Source organism: Indicator indicator, chromosome 18 (genome assembly GCF_027791375.1).
Source record: "Indicator indicator isolate 239-I01 chromosome 18, UM_Iind_1.1, whole genome shotgun sequence".
NCBI lineage: Eukaryota > Metazoa > Chordata > Aves > Piciformes > Indicatoridae > Indicator > Indicator indicator.
In genome coordinates, this window is record NC_072027.1 from 6,275,966 (window position 1) to 6,291,671 (window position 15,706).

Here is a 15,706-nt window from a genome sequence, read left to right on the forward strand (position 1 = left end):
CCCAGAGGGACACAGGTATCATCACTTACAAACGAAGTTCTGAGCCATTGGCAAATGAAATGAAACTTTTCTGATACCATTGTTGTTCAAGTCTAAGCTGATAAAAGCATTGCTGTTTCTCCTAATACAGGCAAGTATTTCTTTCCAAGTTTAGTGCTTCCACTCCAGATAAAAGCAAGTCATTTGCTTCTTTCATCATGTCGCTACTAATTTCCAAACAGTCAAAGCTGCTGCTAATTTATTTACTGAACACTGAAGCCCTGTTAGCAGGGGCTGCTACTGAAACTGCTTTCTGGCCTTGGGCTTTTGTTTGTTGACAGCCTGATTTCCCAGTAGGCCATTTCCACCTGTGTTTCTGTTGTTTTTAGTGCATGTCTCTCTTTCTTCTTCCCAGTGACTGTCTCCCAAATGGCTCCTGAAGGCTTTTCTCATCTTCCCTCACTCTCTCATCCCCTTTTCCCTCCCAGCTGCAAGGACTCTCAGCTCTGCTTTCAGTCATTCTGCAGTTAGTGGTTGTCTACACTGCTGAGCTCCCATGGGGCACTAATTTTTGTTTCAAGGACAAGATTCAAAAGAGTTTGCTACACACAGGTTGCAGGGTGCACCTTCAGATGTGCCTTCAAATAGACTTTGGAGATTTGAATATATGAGCTCCTGAAAATCAGGTTTTAAATTGCAAGGGAGGCCTATTAAGTGGTGTAAAAAAAATTTTTTTTTTTTTGCTTTTCTATTTTAAAAGCTGCATTAAAAAAAGTGATTTTTTTTCCCCCCTCTTCCTCTCTCCCATGACATTGGGTGGAAATAGAAATTAGGAGACTGCTATTTCCCCTTAACTTCATGCATATCAAAGGAAGAGAGATGACAGGATAAAATGATTCAGAGAGTGGCCAGCATAGTCTATCTGGAGGAGCTAGTGAAGAAGGATATTGAGATGTTGCAATCAGTGTGCCAGGAGCTTAAGGGATGCAAGAAAGGTTCTAAGATGATATTCAGATATTCTTTAAATTTTGCTGCTTAACATTATCTAGCCTCCTTGTTTGGCAGGGTGTGTGCATTTCTTCATATACACTTTATTTCCTGTGTAACTTGTGGTTTATACTTTGTCTCAACCTGTGTAAATCTTTCTGAGGTTCATTATGAGAAGACTCAGCAACTAATGTCTGCTGTACTGGTCTTCCACAAAATTTCCTTTGTTTGCATGCTAAATTTAAGTGGGATTTTACAGCTTCAGTTTTACTGAAGACTCGGTTTCTAATGAGTCCATTAAACTGAAGACACAACTGCTTATCTTCTGGCTTAAACTAGGAACTGCAGCTTGGAGAGATCTGGTTGAAACTCTTTGGGCCCTTACTTTTTCAGACTGGATGTTCTTTGGTGGTTTGGGTTTTTTTTTTTTCTTCCACTTTGCCTCAGTTTCCTGTTTGTAAAACAGGTGGTAAGGGTACCCAACCTCAAATGGGCACTGTGAAACTGTTCAGAGAGAAATATCAACGGGAAGTTTTTCAAAGCAGTACTCACAGGAGAATTTGAGGAGTGCAGAGTAATCCTCCAGTGTCCAAAGACATGTGCCTTGCCTGCACGCAGAACTAGAAGCTAGGAGCTGGAGCTATAATCTACTGACCTTGGGTAAGTCTCTTAGCTGCCGTGCCTCTCCATTTCCCAATAATATTGCAATAAGACTAATATTTACTTGCCTCACAGTCACATAGTCAGAATGAATTAATGTTTATAAAGTACCTGGGAGTCCTTGGCTGAATGGTCCTGTCGAAGTGCTAAGCAGAGCATGCATTGTCATTTCCCTGTAGATAAATACATATCATTTACATGGGTGTACAGAGCTGTTCACACAAGCATATGCAATGTCTCATCTCAGTGCACTCCTGTTAGCACAGCACATAAGAGCAAACCCAGCAGTCCTTGACAATTCATGTCATTTTGCTTTGAAATGAGTATATTTTCTTTGAGAACAGAGCTTATCATGTAATCTCCAATGGAAGTTATGTTCTGCCTTTTTACAGTTGCCATGATGCAAATTTCATTTGTACTCTCCTTCTTTATGAAAGTGAACAGTTATTTAAGAGATCAAAGTTAATTATCACTAAGGAGATCATTTTTACCTATCAACCCACTTTTGTAACCTCACTATCACAAGTAGAAGCTTTATGCTAATCAGTTTTCTAATTTCCATAAATTACTGATAGAATTACTTTTTTTTTAAACTTTTTTTTTTTTCCAGCATGAAAGTAGATCTGTTGGTGAAAGCTCTTGAGAGGTAAAGAGACAGAGAGAAAATGAGGTAAGGTGGATTTTCAAGAGATTGCCAGCTGAATGTGGTAACCAGAAAATAAAATCCAAATCATTAGTTTCATCACATCACAAAACTTGTAGGTGCTGCAGCTTCCCTGCACTGCAGAAATCTGATGCACACACATTGCTTCAATTTAGCATGGTGATAGGAATGGAATCGAACGTGAGGATCACTCTGTGACCCTATTACACATGAAGTGTCTCTATTAGAGCTGCAAAGACAGCATGCCAGAGGAGCTGAAATGTGTTGATAGGAACAAACAGATATACCTTTTTAAAAGCAGCAGTCAGAGACTCTGCAGTGTGATCCGAGCGTGTTTTGCTGGAGAGGGCGAGGTAGTCTATCCTAGGGGAAGATGATATTAAGACAGAGAGAGAAACCCCTTCCACTCCATCACAGCACTTTCTGAACTGTGAGCTTGCCAAATGGAAGCTCCTACTGTGGAAGTTGTTACTGCTATGACTGACAGCTGCTGTAAAATAACCTCAGCTACAGCACTGAAGGAACAATAAGACCTGAAAAATGAAACAGATGCGGATATTTTGGGTATCCCCTTGGTCTAAAAGTTGAGTAAAATAATTGCTTAGTAATTAACAAGCTTGTTGCTATGCTGTTCCAGCCTTTTAGACTGATGCTGATGAACTCCAGAATAAATTAAATCATCTCCAACGCAGAGTCTACAACCTGGAGGTAAAGTTATATCCATGCATCATTTGAAACACAACAGACTTTTAGAGCTTTGTTTTGAGTTGGTAACACAGCAGTGGGCATCAATAGATTTCTGCTTGGCCACTACTCTCTGGTGTAAGGAGGAACTTGGGCTGCCCCAGTATATTCTGTCATTCCACTGTGTCTGTGGCATTTTCTACTGCATTATTTTTAAGCCAGCTGAAGAGCTCAGCTGTTGGTCTGTCAAGTGCCTCAAGCAATTTCCTTTTCCCCAGCTTCAGGAAGAGCCAAGCAATAAGGCAAAGCCCAGAGAGACCACAATCAGCACCACAGCCCCTCTCTGTCACAGGCACCCCATATTCTTCAGAGCTCTGTCTGAGCTGCCCTGCAACCCAGATGGGCCTCCAGAGCTAAATGGAAGGGGCACCTGAAAGCACCCCAGGAACAGGCAAGCATAAAGGAAAAGAAAAGGACCTTAACTCCCCCCTGGCTGTGAGGTTTTGTGTCACTGCTCAGAGAAAAGCAGCACAAAACTATATTCTCTCTTGTGTTTTTTTTATTCATCGACCTTCATTCACCTCCCCTGCGTGCACACACCTATTTCTCTTCAAACACAGGAGCCATCCCATTGAAGTCAGCAGGACGCTTCCGGTGCTTCCAGCAAAGCATGCATACACCTGGATCAAGTTGATATTTACGGTAGGCTCCTTTGGAATTGGCTTTTGATTGCACACCTACGTCACATGGGCTTGTTCCTCATTGCAAGCGTGGACTGTGTGGCTTGTTTCTGTCTGAGGAAGACCGCAAGAAAATGGCAACCAACCTTCAGCATTTGAGGCCTTTTTTATCTGTCCTGTGCTGAGCTGTCCGCTTGTGGTTGGGAGGGGACAGAAACTACAATGCAGGACCCTAAAGGGTTTAGAAAATGTAACCTTTGAGTGTAGGCTTTTGGGTTTGATTACCTCACTTATGTATTCTGCTGGATATCTGTAGGATAATATGATCAATGAGTTGGAATCCTTCTTGTTTCTACCAACAACAAATCAAACCATTAATAGGCCAATAAAACCCAGGGATTTGGAGAGAGGGGAGGAGGGGAAGTAATTGCATTGTTCTGATGCTAACGAGGCACATCTATCTTGAAATAACTGATTAAAGCTGGGTGTAGACACAAGGCATTTGCACAAATAAAGCATGGTGGTAACACACAAGGTGTGCAGCCCTGGGGCATGGGACCACGAAGCTGCAGTGGGAGCTCTGCATTTGCCGCGTGCTCTGTGCAGGTGGGATGTGGGAAGCACCTCTGTCTGGGGGATTTCATCCCACTTAACCCTTTCTGTACACCATGGTGACAGGCTCGCAGCACGGTGGGTCAGGAGCAAGCAGGGTTCATGGGACACGTTGTGCAGCTGATAAATAGTTCCAGAGATGCATGATTGCATAATGATAGCCACATTCATTCACCTGCCTATCAAAAGAGGTGCATTAAAGTTTGAGCTCCCTTCCCCTGGGTCCACAAAGAGATGTTTGAGTGTTAGCTTATAGTCTTTAACATTCCTCCTAACAGTGGGCTAAGTGCAGTGGGGTTAAACAGAGTCCCTTTTGCTTAGTAATCCATTAGCTAATGGGTGTGTAAAGCCCATCAATTTTCTGTTTGCTCCCTAACCCCATTAGGGTACACCTGCTGTGCATAAAAAATACACCTGACAAATCAGAGTGATAGTTGAAATAAAATAAATATCAAGTGTTGTTATGGCTGATCCATCGTGTTTAAAGCAGAAAGGGCATAACAGTGATTTGTGAGGGTGGAACAAAATAGCACGTGCTGCCTCACAGGAGCTTGAGCAGGTTGATGGAAACCCTCCTGTGACCTTGCTAGTTCACCTGTAGACTCCAGCACTCGACTGCCTTTTCCCCCAGCCCCACAGGCCTCTCCAGAGGACTGGAGTTCACCTTGAAATGCCATCTCCAACCACCTTCCAAAAAGACCCAGTGCTGGTAAGTGATAAATTAATTATTTGAGGGAGGGAGGGTGAGAGCTCACAGGCTGCTCTCCCATGAAGGAAGCCAGAAGCTTCAAATCTGTTTCTGATGCCAGGCCATTTGTTTTGTCACTTCATAGGCTTTATTTATTTATTTATCTTACAGCTCTCCTTGTGATTAAAACTGTTGAAACAGCTGTTTGCTGGTAGCAACTTTCCCTGTGCTGTTTTCTGATGTCAATCAGATGCCCATGGGGCTACAGCTGACCCCCACTGCCCTGCTGGGGCTCGGTGAAGGGCAGCAGCGTCCCTGGGTGTCCCTGGTCATTGAGGGTCCGTGGGGGCTACCCTCATCAGGCAATAAGGGTTGCGGAAATCACACACCCCATTGCACAAGGAGAAAATAAGGGAGTTCGAACAATGAACCTCAACAGTGTGGAACTTGTCAAAAACCATTGCTGAAATTCACAGATTATTGGAAAATTGAGTAAAATGGAGCTTGTACATCACCACCAGCTGGGGAGGCTGGTGACAATAAGGATGAGCAAGGTGCTTGGTGCAAGGTGTTTGGTTTAAGGTGGTTAGTCTAGTGTGGAAAACTCCCTGGAGAAAAATTGATGGGTTTTGAATGTGCCAGCGTTAGGCTTTATTTGCAGGAGCTGGATGTCCTCTGCCATCAGGGTGCTTTGCAGTGGGTTGAGGGTGCTGAGCAGCCAGGCCAAGGAGGGTAGATAGAGAACAACATTGGCAGAGGGTCACTAGCATCTGGCATAGAAGATGGAGAGGTCTTACAGTTTCTGTGATTGGAGGATGTTCATAGAAAGCCTCTTAGGCTTAGGAAAGCTTAGGACAAGGCTCCTTATGGCAGGGACAGACTGTCTAACCTCAGGTGGGGAGACCAGGACTATAAACTTTGCTACTCCTTTTGCTGTTGAAGAAAACAACTGTGCAGGTTTTCTGCACCCTCGGAGCTGGGAGTGCTGGCTATGACAGGCCTGCTCAGGACTGCTCAATCCACAGCTGAGAGAGCAGAAGAGTTTGGCTTGCATTTGAAAACAAACGAACAAAAAAACCCAAACCAAAAAAAACCAAAACAAAACAAAGAGAAGAGAGAGAGAGAGAAATAGAGACCAGGCCAACCTAATCCTGCAAAGGAACCAGTAAATTGACAAAAAAGTCCTGACTTGGGGTGAGGTAGTGGAGGAAGGATTTGGGAACCTGGTCTGTAGTGCCTGAATTGCAAGTGCCACTGATGAGCTAACAACCAGTACTAAAATGAACAAAGCAGATCAGTGCTGTTGGGTTGCATTATCCACAGGCTTTGGCATTTTCCAGCTGAATGCCTGCCTCTTCTTCCTTCCCAGCCCACTGCTGCTATTATTTTTACATCACGGCTGCTGAGGAGTGTATCATTCATAACATACCTATCACAGAGAGATTCTGTTTTAAATGCTTAGGGAGATAGAAGGCTACAAACCCTGGGAAATCAGCTATGCCTAATATATTATGTAGAAGTTCTGTAATCATTATTGAACTAAAGTGCATTGAGTAAGTGGATAAAATCAGTCCCACTGTAGCATAAGTCTCCAGAGAGCACAGATAAAAATGCCTCGCACTTAAGTAGAAAAAGGTAACAAAATATTTCCAGTCCCAGCAACTGCATTTTCCCCTCTGTATAAATAGGGAACCCTCAGGAGAAGGCAATGATGCAGCAGAGGTTGAAGGCAAAGTTAATGGTGGCGAGGTGGGGGAGCGAGGCAGTGCCTGGGGCAGGCTGATGGTGAGCAATGTGAGCAATGCTCCGTGGAAATGAGGCTGAAGGCACAGCCCTTTGTGCAAGAGTGGTGGGCAAGGTGGCAGCAGGGCAATGGGCAGCACTGGTGCAAAGCTGAGGGGGACCAGTGTGAGTCTGGAAGGGAGCGGAGATGAAAACTGCAGCACAACAACCTTTTCAATGAGCTTCTGTGCAATGTTTGTTCTCCCCTTTCCTCTAAACTGCAGAAAAGTCAACTTTAGTGACAGAGTTCATCTTGGGGCTTGCTTCCCAGAGCTTGCCATGACTCTCACAGTTTCCCACTTCAACGCATCTGCGTTTTTATACTTTCTGAGCTAAGGTCTGAGCTGTTGCCTTCTCACAGTGGGTCACTGAGGAATCCTCACTGGCAAATTTATCTGGAGGTTATTCTCAGCCAGATAACCTGTGCCCCTGCAGAGAACACTTGTGTGTAGCTACAGACATTATCAGTCTTTGTCTCATAAACATGGTCAAGGGCCACCAAATTGCAGTGAATCACCACTACATGGTGAGGCTTGACTACCAGCTGCAAACCCACTGAAACTCTTGTAAGGGTTTACAGTGTAAGATACCCTTTGACAAGAATAAAATGTGGGAGAATTAAGGATTCATACACTTTACTAACAAAAATTATAATTTCATCTCCCTTATGTAAAACAGAATTTGGCTGGCCTGGGTCATGTAGGACAGTGTGTGTTATATATTTCAGGGAAGGGTTAGATGATCATATAAATAATTATTTTGATGGAAATGATCAAATGTCTCCACACCAGTGATCAAGTTTGGGTCACTCATTGAAAATAAGCAGAAAATTTTGTGTTAGAGTGTTGTGTTTGCTACTCCTGTTGTGGGCCTACACAAAAAGCTACCTAGACTTGTGGCCCCTGCTGTTAGGCTGTGACCTGAATAGTTGTTGGCATTCGTGTCCTGGAATGACTATGTTAAAGTTGTCTAAGATGTGTGCTCTTTCACGTGACCTGCCAATCATGTTGGAGCAGTGCCATAAGCTGTGGGCTAATTGTATCCTCAAGGGCGCCAAGGAGAGGAGGAGAGCACAGGGCTGTGGAGCTGGAACCATTACTTATTTATTTAAAGTATTGACCTGCCATCCCCTACTGAAATATCAGCATTAGATGCTGGGGAAAAGGAATGCCAGAGACAGCTCCTTCTGGGAAACAGAAGAAACAGAGATGTCAAATGAGGCCCAAATCAGGCAGCATCCCACTGAGATAACGGTGGTGGGGGCAGGCAGGGAGGTGCCAATGAGGTGAATGAGCACAACTGGTGGGTGGGCAAGGAGGCAGCAAGGAAGCTGACCAAGTATCTCGCTGAAGCTCTGTCAGGCTGCTTCACAGCACCTCTGAGATGTGACCCAAAAAAGTCACATACAATAGTATGGAGTGGACTCCAAACGTTCACTGGTAGGTTTTGCAGCCCTACCAACACAAACCCTATTAGTACAATGGTGATGAAGGATGTTTGTGAATGCACAAAGAAGGAAGGAAGCAGAAAGTGACTCTTCTGTAATATTAGTAATATTGCTGTGGATGGAACTAAAGCAAGTTAATGGTCACAGCTCTGAGAGAATGAGCTGGACAGTCCTCATGGAGTCCACACCTCCCTGTCTGGTATGCATCCAGGCCCACGTGAGAAAAGCATTTATCAGGAGGGTCAAGCAGGTGGGAAGGATTTTAAAAGCACAGTGCTGGTGCATGACAAAACTGTATCTTATTTTCTGTGCAATAGAGGAATGGGCTTTGGTCAAACCTCCCTGAAAGGTAATGAGGGCAAATAAATTAAGATGTAGTGGGTGTATTTTTGAAAGATCTTGAGCAATGCGGCATTTGAAAAACCTCTTCCAAAAAAATTCTGTCCCGTGAAACTGGAGATGAGCTGGGGGCTAGGGACTCTGTGGGAGGCCTCCAACTTCTCTTTGGTACAAAAGCACAATTCAGAAGAATAGACAACAAGGAGCAGTAAATACAAAGGAGGGAAGGAAATCAAGTGTATAGCATGAAATGTGTCTTCAACTAATCCATGAAATGGCAGAAGATCCATGGGCTGTGCTGCTAAGCAAGGTTGTCAATGAGAACATGAAACAGCTGTGGCAAGAGCCTGAAGAGACAGACTCTAAAGGGAAGAAGCAGGCATACAGACAAGTGCAGGAAACTAACACTGAAGGTAGCTCATTTGGCTGAAGTTTCTTTAAACTAAAGAAAAAATTAGAGGCGTAACGATATGAAAATACAACCAACCCCACTGCCAGATGCAAACTATTCAGTCAAAATGACTGCTGCAGTTGCTGAAAAATCAAAGCAGCTGCCAGGGTAGAGAGCAGCAGTAAGCCATGCTGTTAGATACCTTACCCTAAGCCCCCATGTTCTTTGTGTGATGACCGAAGATGCTTTGCTCCTTTTTTTTTTTTTTTAGTGTATGACCCATCAAGGGTCCATCAAGTCTGCATCCAGCCTTGAATATGCACCTTGCAACTGGGCCCCACATGGGTGAGGCTTTGGAGAGTTTTCTTCTGGTATTAAAAAAGCAATTAATGATCTCTTACAGTACCGTGACCCAGCTGATCTGTTTGGATTGGCAGAAGACTTTCACTGTGGTTAGCCAGCAGATTTTTCTTCAGCATTTGTCTGATCTAGAAGCCTGGTGGTTCATTCTGTTCTAGCTACATGCTTCCCATTCACCTGTCCACTCCCCCCCACCCCACCCCCCCCCCCATCTCTATTTTCAAAATTTGTCTGAAATTTCAGGCAAAACCATTCTTATTGGACCCAAAAGGCTGAAGCAGGACTCTTGTTCTGCTGCACCTAGAATAGCTTACCTAATATTACCTCCTAAATTTATTCTTTAAGACTGCTTTTCAGCTGCATGTGATCCAACATCTTCCTAGTGAGCTGAGCACTCCTGGAGCCCGTGATTGCAGTGAGAGCTGCCAATAGTCACACCATGTGAAAGAGAACTAGGAGAATTACCTCAGACAGAAAATACAGATCTCTTGTGCTGACAACATAAACACATTTGGGGGTTGATTTTTTTCTCAACAGCTCTTTTCTCTAACAGCTATTGCAATGGATCTGTTAACATTTAAGAGGTACCAAACACTTACTGCACATTGCAAGAAGCCCCTTATGGCTGCTTATATTTTTTATCAATTCTTTTTAAACTAAATTTTAATTTAATTTGAGCTGCAACCCCAATGTCCCTGCCCAAGGTTTCCTGCCTTGGAAATGCTTGGGGCCTTGCATTAATGGTGGTGTTTAAAGGGTTTTGTTGAAAGGTTTTTGATTGTCCTCATTCAGGCTTTTGGTATGACAGCCATTCTTCTGGTGTGGTTAACTGCCCCTTGTTCAATCTGCTGCACCTCTACCTCTGCTCTACCAGAGGTAAAGGTCCCAGTGCTCCTCTTCTGCCAGAGGAGTACAGAACAAAATGAAACACTTAGAATCAATTTAGCAACTGGTGGATTTATCATTTAGGAAGGGCAGCAGAATGGAAACACTTTAAAGGAGCCCCCTTCATGGTCAAGGAACTAGTTACAACTCAACATACTTTAATGCAGTTCTTGGAGCTGGCCTGGGAGCAGGTCACTCAAGACTTGGTCCTGGAAGTGCTGTCATTGACTCAATACCAAGTTGAAAACTTAAACCTCCCTGGGTCTCTGGCAGTGGATCTAATATGCCTTTGCCTTGTACTTTGTGATCACTGTGTTTAGAGACAGCTCCTTGCAATTGGGCACCTAAAGATATATAAACTCCAGAAACCTGCTGAAAAATATGTTGGTCCTTGGGCAACAACAGACTGAAACAATGGAAATAATAATGAGAAGAGGATGAACATTCAGCATTGTGAGTAAGAATCCTTTGAAATCCACTAGTGACAGAGGAAGAGTTTCAGTGCACCAGCATTCACCACATTTCACTGTGCAATTCCATGAAATTCTGCTTCTCCTTAATTTCAGAAAGACAATTCAGTTTCTCCTGTATTTTTTTTTTTTTTTGTTCTCATCTGGCAGCTAGCAGCAGCAGAAAAATAAAACACACAACCAGGAGCTGTATTCACAGACAGGAAGTAACTTTAATTAAATATTGTGAAAGTTGAAAAGTTTTTACAGCTTGAATTTCTGCAAAAAAATTATAACAATCTCTACAGTAGTTAGTTTCTCTAACAATAGAACTGTACAGTGTGTGTGTCTATTCAAAAAGAGTCAGATAAGAAGGTGAAAGGTTAGTAGTTTCAGAGATGACTTCATTTTAGCTGCATCCTAGTACAACTGTGAGGAAATAGGCATACGTTATGCAATCCAGTCATTGTGAAGCTTCACCTTGTTAAAACTGAAATCTGAAATGTTTCCACTTAAAGCCATATTCTGTAAACAGCTGCATCTTTTACTTTGTAAAAGATCAGGGTGATGCAGGGAGATTATTTTTTTTTTTCCCACAAATTCCCATTGATCAGATCACTATAGATAGCTGCAATCAAACAAAGTTCTGCACACTGTCAAAGGATCTTTGGACACTGGCACAGAAGACTACAAACATCGATGGCTAGAACACTGGTGTCAAAACTGCTATGACTTTGAGTGGAGCTCTACAAGAGTAACTGATGGTGTCACTGGACAAAATATGGCTTTAAATTTGATTACATTGTCGTGCTGTTGCTTACTATGTGAATTAGGATAATCGCTTGGAATACAGAGAAGCAATAAACTGATCTCTCTCACATTTTCCAGTTTTCTCTTCTTTTATTTTCTCACCATGAAAAAGAAAAAAAAAATATCCTGTTTTTTTTTTTTTTTCCTTCCCTTCCCCCCAAAGATCACACTGTGACATTCTAGTGAAAACCATTGCAAAATTCATACAGGAAGCATGCACAGTTGCAGCATTGTTGTAAATGATTTCTTGCTCGACTAGAAAAAAGTTATATTGTTTTAAGGTAACAAAACAGTTCTTTTGTGCTTTTCAATTCCTTCTTTTTTTTTTTTTTTCCCTTTTTTTTTTTTTTTTTCCCCCTTAGAATGTTAGTGATGATTGACAGTTCTGGTGCACAGTACGATGTACAAGTGAAATGAATATGATTTGCATTGTTAAGGCATCCAATCTGCTGGTTTATATTTATGTGAAAGACAGAGAACTATACAAGCAGACTTAAGAAAGAAAGTATTTTCATTGAGTTCTATGAAGTTTCTCCCCATATTTAATGCACAAAAAATGCGTCACTCCAAAGAGGAGAAATCCCATGCATATTAATAGAGTAAAACAGCATTAGTTTTTGTTAAGCCTCAAAAGCAAAGGATACATTTTTTTTCTTTAAATCTACATAACTAAATGCTACAAGAATAATATGCTACTTTTTGCCATATATTGGAAAAAACTTCTTAACTTACAAATAATACAAAAATAGACAATGGCTTTTGGGTGGAAATTAAAAAAAAAAAAAAAGGAAGCATGGTTTTAAACAATACTAAAAAAAAAAAAATCAACAAACCCTATAAATGAAATGTTTTTAAATCACATTTAAACAGCTAATACAACGGTGAATGACCAAACAAATCAGCACTTTTCACATAGCAAACATACACAATAAAATAAAACCTGGTAGGGGATTAAAAAGCAATGTACAAATTCCAAAGATAAATACATTATTTATATGGATATTTTACAAAATCCCCCTTAAAACAAACAAACAAAAAAAACCCAGAAACAAAACAAATGAACAAAAAAAAAAAAAAAAGCTTTTTTCCTTTAATTAATTTTGCAAGTATGTGCAAGCTAAAGGTAGTGAGCTCTTTTTGCAAAATATGCAGTAAAATTCTTTTTTTTCCCTTTTTTTTTTTTTTGTGATATTGAAAAACTGTCTTAAGACATTAAAATGTTATAAATAGAACAACAACTTTGGCAAAAAATCACAAAAAATCTACAGTATTTATAACTACATACAAAACACAACAGCAAAGAAAAAAATATCAGGTAATGCATCTTCAGAGCTTTGCTGCCTCTCTGACTAATAGATTTATTTTTTTTTTTAAGAACACTTCCCAGATAATGATAGCAAAACTTTTGTAAAACAGACGCTATGGTTTTCATTTGAGACCTTCCTAACAGCCCCCCACCCACCCCTACCCCCACCTCATGTTTCCATTCACTATTCCAAAGCAGTTACCTGTTGCTTAATATATTATGATACAAACTGAGAGGGTCGACTGATACAGGAGCAATCCTAGTGGGTGGCTGACAATTAAATGTGTGCTTTTAGATTGTGAGGATGCAGAACCACAGATGAGGGGAGAGGGGCTGCTCTGAAAACCCCCCACGTGTGATGGCCACTCTCTGTGTCGTTAAGAGGGCTGTGCAAAAGCCAAATGGCATCTCATTCACAGCTCAGGTGACACTACACTTGGAGAAGGCCACTCATTTGGAAAGGGTTTGATATATAAGCTAAAGAGGGAGAGCCATGCTCATCTAATTCTGCAGCTGAACATTATGTCTAGAGGCACTGGATTTTCAGTTCAAGAGGAAATGTGTTTTATTTGCAGCCTTACCTTCACCAGCTTTTTTTTGTTGTTGTTGCATTATTTATACAACTATTTAGCCTGATATTAAAGACAGAGGTTACTAATCTCACCTCCCCACCACCCCTGCCCTCATCATCCAAAAATATCAGTTTTCTAGGGAGTGATCTCTATTAAATTAGAGCATTAAAAAAATGCATCATATTAGCAAGTGACCACTGGATAAGCGACCTCTATGAGCCAACCCTTAATTAAATGGCCATAATTCTTCTAAGAAAAACTAACTGGCACTTCTATTCTGTCCCATACAGACTTGTATGTAAATGACACCACTTCATTCTCCTTTACACAGCTTTTAAAAAAAAAATTATGATTAAAAAAAAAATTCATAAATTAAAAATGTGGAGTTCCATCTCTAGTGTCCCTTGTGTGATTGTATGATTTATAAAAGACAAATGGTGTTGAGTTAAATCAAACCTTTAAAACCCACAAAAAAAAGAGAAAAAAAAAAAAAAGAAAAACACTCAGAAAGTAATTAAAGCAAACCCCTACACCCTCCCCTCCACACCTTCCCCCCCGCAAAAAAAAAAAAAAAGGTGGATTTTTCTATCAACATACAATAAATATATCTCCCAGGTATTTGGGATGGACAACTTGAATCAACACCTTGCAATTGTAGATTGCTAATTTCAGTATTTGCAAGGATGGTGATTTTTGTTTTGTTTAAAAATCCGCAGTTATTGTAAGATTCTTCTGTATTTCTTTTTTATTTTTAAAAAGGCCTGAGTAAAAAGTTCCACTCTGGGACTTGTATCAGATTCTCTCTGAAGCAGAATTCAACCTCTTCATTAATAAAATTCTTCAAGGCAATTCTTTCACATGGGGGGAACAATCATGCCAGATATAGCTGTTGGGAGGGAAAGGGAGAAGGGAGGGAGAGAGAAAGAAAGAAAAAGAGAGGGGGAAAAAGTTACTTTTGTGCATTATCAAGCAACTTTTAAAATCCTCAGAGCCTTTAAACATTTATTAGCAACAAACTCAGCTGTTCTATGAATTAAATTTATATCTAAGTACCATCCAGCAGAGACAACTATGTACACAGTAATCAAAGGAAGCCTCATTCAGATCAGAAAGTGGTTTCATTTGCAAGTGACTGCTGAAATCAGTGATTCTCTTCAGGAAAAGTGCACTTTCCCTGAGAGCAGAATCAGACCCCAATTATTTTTTTTTTTTCAATTTCAGTTTCAAAATCTCAAATAGCTCAGGAGGCTTGAACCTGACCCAGCCATTGCACACATTCTATTACTCTTTTAAAAGCATGGCAGATACTTGCTCCACACATGAGAAAATGGCTGGAGACCCACAGGCCACCAGTATTATAGACCTGGCAGGTTGTTCATTGCATTAGGCACAGGACCTGTGCTCCATTCTCCTATGCCAGATTTCTCCTACATGTTCAGTGTTCAACCCTGGGACTTATGTGTGTATTTCCAGGTGCTCAGAAAAAGACTTAAACTCTCAAATCCAATTTGAGAAATTGAAATATATCCTCAACTGGTGGTTCAGCAGACTGCTGTCTTGTGGTTTTATTGCACATCACCAGCTATACTGAGTTGCATATTATTAATTTAGAATGTCCTCTCTTTTTTTGGCTAAGCTGAATCATCAGTATTTCTTCACCTCATTTTCTATGAAACCACCTCTTAAGGAGAAGACATTCATTAAAAGTCAACAGGTACAGTAGAAGATTGTACTTGAACCTGAACTCCAGCTTGGTCTCTCCTCTGTTTACCTGGGACTCTACACAGGTCAGACATACCAAATGTCCATGTAATGTGCTGTGAGCAAGCACATCACTACAGGAGGTAGTCATGCAAGGTTATGATGAAAACTGTAACAACAGTGCATCTCCAAAATGCCAGTTGTACAGTTATTTGCCAAAAGGCAGAAAATAGATTCATCTTCAGACTCAATGGCAGCACTTCATGGGCACACTATTTAAGCACTAGGTCTGCCTGCCATCTCAGACATCTGGACATGTAATTTCTTAAGGAAGAACTCAACCCTGTGACTGGTGCTGATGCATTGTGCTTTAATTACAGCTGCAATTATTTGATAAGAACAGAGCCAAAGTAAAAGACTCACAGGTTTGGGGTTGGAGGGGGAGAGGAGGGAAATGTTTTCTCCACAAACACCACCATATGTGCAAGAATTACAAGTCTAATCAGCAAAGGGAGAACTGCTCGAGTAAACTGCACTGATTAAATGAAATAAAATGAGAGGAGAAGGAGAGAATGCAAAACACATCCACATGTTTGCAACAGGCCATCCTCAGAGGTGACGTGTTACAACTACACAGCAGCATTCCAACTCTTGGAATTTATCATTCAGCAATGGTTTTATGTGGAACCACTACTGATTGTTTGCTCTTC

The 15,706-nt window shown here is 41.3% G+C and overlaps 1 protein-coding gene across 9 annotated transcripts in view; it reads right to left on the minus strand.

The window, feature by feature from the left end:
- Nucleotides 1-14,149: 14,149 nt before the first annotated feature.
- EBF1 (EBF transcription factor 1) overlaps nt 14,150-15,706 on the minus strand; it is a 279,795-nt gene continuing 278,238 nt past the window's right edge. For all 9 annotated transcript variants that reach the window (XM_054389196.1, XM_054389201.1, XM_054389198.1 and 6 more), the window contains one exon: nt 14,150-14,181. In XM_054389196.1, coding sequence (XP_054245171.1) covers nt 14,150-14,181 — 32 coding nt within the window. The remainder of the gene's footprint in view (nt 14,182-15,706) is intronic.